Here is a 4,643-nt window from a genome sequence, read left to right on the forward strand (position 1 = left end):
GCACACACCCCCTCCCATCCATACACCCCCTCCTGTGCACACACTCCCTTCTGTGCACACACCCCTGTCTTGTGCACACGCCCCCTCTCGTGCACACACTTCTCCATCACTAAGTTGCATGCTCAGCACAGACTGGGTGTTCAGGGTGAAAGGCTAACCTAAGTAGATTGACTCATGGCTCCTCACATGGCTGTCACATGACCCCCAGGCCATCAGACCCCCCTGCAGGACTGAGCCTTCTCCAGCCCAGGGTGGCTTTGGGTCCACAGTCTTAAGCTCTGGCCCAGGCCTCGGGCCCTCCTAGGTCTGCCTACTTCCTTCCCTCCCTCCATCACCCTTCTCAAAGCCACGTGAGCCTCCTGCCCACACCTCTGCACAGGCTTTCCCATTGTTTGGTAGGAAGCACCCACCCCTCACCTGTGGATGGCTTTGGGCACCCTGCACCCTCTTTCATCTGTCCCTTGTTGCTGTTGTCTGCTGTGCGGGCCACATGCCCTTTATAAGGCGGCCACTGAGCCTTCTTCCTGGTGAAACCCCGGGGCCCAAGTGAGCTGCTGCTGTGGGAGAGCTGGAGAAATGGGAAGAGCAGCACCTCTGCCGGAATCCCTGTCCGGGTTGGTGAGAGTCCCCCAGGCCCAGGGGAGAAGCTCAGTCTCAGGGAAGGGAAGTTAGGTTCTGAGGGCCTTGGCATTTGCTCCCAACAGTGAACCGGTTGAGCTTCATTCCTGAGGCCAAGTCCTGGCCGATCTCTTGGTGTCCTTGGAAATGTTTATGTGCCCTTATGCGATGGTACCTGGCCTGCCGAGGACTCCCTCACTGCTGGGGACAGCTCGGGACATGACACTGGTGGGGAGGCTGTGCCTGCCGCCACTTCCAGATACCAGCATCTAACTGTTAAAGCCAAGGGACGCAGGGAGCAGGCTGCGACCTGGAACCCCCAACTCAAGATGCACAAAGGCACGACCGGATCATAGAAGCACCCAGGAGACTTTGGGCTGCTTGCTTCTTGAGATTTCCCCCATATGAGCATTCCTTCTGGTCTGTTCAAGAATCTTCCGGCCACAGCTGAAGCTGCCATGGCAAAGGCAGAGACCTCTGGGGAACAGGAGCCAGGAGCGACGTCCACCAGGGCTGCTGCAGCACGGTGACGCCGGCAGGATTCATGGGGTGACCTGGGGTCCCGGTGCAGGTACCCCAGACGATGAGGCTGGACTTCCCCGGGGCTGCTCACCCCAGTGAGGAGCAGATGCGAGCCTGCAGCCCACCTTGGTGTTTACCAGGCGCACAGGGAGAGACGGATGCCAGATGCAGGAAGAGCTGTCCTCTTGAGAGCAAAGGTGCTCTGTGGGCTTCTCCGCCTTGGTAAGAAGAACTGTCAGGCCTCGCCTTCCCCGCAGCCTTAATGAAAAAAATGAACACCCCACGCGTTACCCTCCCTATCCATTCCAACTGGATGGCTTTCCTGTGGCCAGACGCGTGCTCCTATTTTTGAAGTGAGTGAAGAACAAGTCCATGTCTTTGAGGCCCGACTAGTAATTTAGTTAATGACTTCCTGTGCTGAGCACGCGGACAGATGCGTTGACACCCGGAGGATTTCAGTGCATCAAACAGAAGCCACCCCAGGGGAGCCCAGCACTAGGGCCAGAGGAAAGGTGCCTGCTTTTACAAGGAGGTGTCCAGCGTGGGAAGATGCGCCGTGCAAAGACACTGGCCTCAGTTTCCCTTTCTTGAAAAAGAGTCATTTGCAAAATGCAGACGTGACTATCCTGAGACGCGATGAGGAGCTCTCCATGGTTCAAGGACACTTCCGCCCTTCTGTGTTCAGGTGGAAGTCTCGACCTGGGTTCTTCTGAGACAGCGAGTCAATGAAGGGTGACCTTGGTGAAGTGTGCCCCAGTGGCTTAGCCCATGTGGCGCTCAAGACGATACGCTGGAGAAGCAGTGTCGGAGTTACTTCCACAGCTGGTGAGCTGAAATCATGCATGTGTGAGGTCAGGTGTGTGTGACTTCTCTACGTCAAAGCAGACGACGGGATGGGAGCAGGCGTGGGTGACAGCTCACGGCTGTCAGAGACAAGACAGTGTAGACGCCGGAGCCAGGAGGCTTGGTCTGAAGCCCAGCCCTGCCCCTTGCTGATTCACTTCTGTGAGCCTCAGTTGACTTGTCTATAAAGTGGGGATAATAGTACCTGCCTCAAGGGCCGGGCGCGGTGGCTCAAGCCTGTAATCCCAGCACTTTGGGAGGCCGAGGCGGCAGATCACGAGGTCAAGAGATCGAGGCCATCCTGGTCAACACCCCGTCTCTACTAAAACTACAAAAAGAAATTAGCTGGGCATGGTGGTGCGTGCCTGCAATCCCAGCTACTCAGGAGGCTGAGACAGGAGAATTGCCTGAACCCAGGAGACGGAGGTTGCGGTGAGCCGAGATCGCACCATTGCACTCCAGCCTGGGTAACAAGAGCGAAACTCCGTCTCAAAAAAAAAAAAGTACCTGCCTCATAGGGTCATTGGGCAACCTGCAGTTCAGGTTTGGGCTTTTGACAGAGGGCACTCTGACGTTGCTTAGAAATGAAACGCACGAAGGAGAAGCTGACATCCTTGGTCTCCAGGGTTCCGGGCAGTGCAAGACCAGCCGACCATCTGCAGGTGGGCACAGGCTGCTGGGGCTTTTTCTCAAGGCGGTTCTGGGAGCATCTGTGCAGAACACCCCTCCTACAGGCTCAGAGAGCGGGGCCACCTGGGTGGATGCACTACACGATGTGCTCCAGGTGAGAACCTGCACAACCTGAGAGGGATCATTGCCTGACCGGCTTGGTGTCAGGCCCTGCAGAGTGCTGATGGGGAGGTTAGGGGGTCCTTCTGCAGCCCTGCCTCCTGCAGATGGCAAGGCAAGCCCTTTCCCGCAGGTGACCTGAAGACAGTGTTCCTAGGTGTTGGGGGCAGGATGGAAAGTGGTCCATGGGAAACAGGTAAGCCTACACCGCAGGGGTGGCAGCTGACAGACAGCATCAAGACTCTGCCTCTACAGTGAAAAGCAAAATGTTCGGAAGCTCATCTGGAAAGAAGGAATTGCTTGCCTTAGAAATGTAGCGAACAGCAGGGAATCTGCGGTGGAAGGGCCTGTGGTATTGGGGTTAATGGCAAGGGCTGAGCAGTCAAGCATTCCTGGGTTCGAATCCCAGCTCATCCTCCCCATGAGTTTCCTGGGGCTGCCGTAACCATGACCACAAATGTGGTGGTGTAAAACCAGAAATGTATCCTCTCCCAGTTCTGGAGGCCAGAAGTTCAAAATCAAGGTGTGGGCAGGGCCACGCTCCCTGCAGAGGGAGGATCCCTTCCTTGCGTGTCCAGCCCGTAAAGGCTGTTGGCTGGCCTCAGCCTTCCATGGCTGGTGGCTGCGTCGCGCTCTGCTCTGCCTCTGTCTTCCCGTGACCTTCTCCCCACTGACTTCTCATCTTTGTGTCCACTTTATAAGGATGTGTGTGGTTGCACTGAAGGTCCACCTGGGTAGTCCAGGATGAGCCCCTCCTCGCAAGGTCTTCTATTTGATTGTACCTGCAAAGAGCTTTTTCCCAGATGTTAGAAGTAGATGCTCGGTGCCGAAAAGAAAAATCAGCACTGAGACAAAGGATCCTTCAGCAACGCGGTTTTTACTTCCTGGACTGCAGGAAGGGGACTCCCAGTAGCCACTGTGCCACAAGAGCACAGAGAACAAAGGGAAACGCACAAATTTATCCCTTACGCATTTGGGGTCGTCCTCACTGCTGTGTCTGATCTCCGTTGGCTGGAGCCAGACCTCACAATCTAAACTAAAACCCGATTGGCTAACAACTTAAAACTTTTCTAAACGGTAAAAGCAATGGAGAGCTGGGACACGCCTGTGAGCACATCCAGCTCAGATATCTTGGGTAAAGTACGAGGACATAGAATATACTACGTGCCTGTAAGCATGGCGTGTCTAACAGCTACAGAGGATAGGGCTTCACAGAGTTATTAGCACACTTATTCTTTAATAAGAAAGGAAGCTTTGGAAAGGAACTTTTCTACTTCCCACACCAGATAAGGTCACATTCTCAGGTTCCACAGATTTGATATGGATGCCTTTCCACAGCCCACCTTTTGGCCTACCACATCCACTTACTAGCTGTGTGACCTCAGGTAAGTCACTTAACCCCTCTGAGCCTCAGATGTCATCTGGCAAATGCGGACCGGCGCCCATGACGCATGGAGTCCCTGTGGCCTGGTGCTGGCACCCACTGGGTGACCACAGCTTCTGTTATAGGGAAAGCACATTTGGTTTCAAGAGTGAGCAGATGATTTTCGTAACTGAATCTTATGTGTTGTGCCCAGGTATTTGAAGTACATGCTGGACCAGTATGTGGAGAATGATTATACCATCATCTACTTCCACTACGGGTTGAACAGCCGGAACAAGCCGTCCCTGGGCTGGCTCCAGAGCGCATACAAGGAGTTCGACAGGAAGTGAGTGCCCGCAAGCCTTCAGGGATGTGGGTGTGGGCTGCGTGTGGCAGGAGGAGGCGTGTGGACACAAGGGGTCACATGTGCAGTGGGGGAGGGGCGTGGCAGGGTGGAGGGTGGAGGGTGAGCAAAGGGGAGGCAGTTGGGGTTCACCTTCCTTCTGGA

At 55.1% G+C, this 4,643-nt stretch overlaps 1 protein-coding gene across 2 annotated transcripts in view; it reads left to right on the forward strand.

Moving 5' to 3' along the window:
• The window catches only part of ARHGAP8 (Rho GTPase activating protein 8), a 61,056-nt gene that overhangs the window by 14,295 nt on the left and 42,118 nt on the right, over positions 1 to 4,643 (forward strand). For both annotated transcript variants that reach the window (XM_032261422.1, XM_032261421.1), the window contains exon 3: positions 4,350 to 4,481. In XM_032261422.1, the coding sequence (XP_032117313.1) occupies positions 4,350 to 4,481 (132 nt within the window). The remainder of the gene's footprint in view (positions 1 to 4,349; positions 4,482 to 4,643) is intronic.

This window comes from Sapajus apella, unplaced genomic scaffold (assembly GCF_009761245.1).
Source record: "Sapajus apella isolate SASKATOON/1434 unplaced genomic scaffold, GSC_monkey_1.0 scaffold123, whole genome shotgun sequence".
Classification (NCBI taxonomy): domain Eukaryota; kingdom Metazoa; phylum Chordata; class Mammalia; order Primates; family Cebidae; genus Sapajus; species Sapajus apella.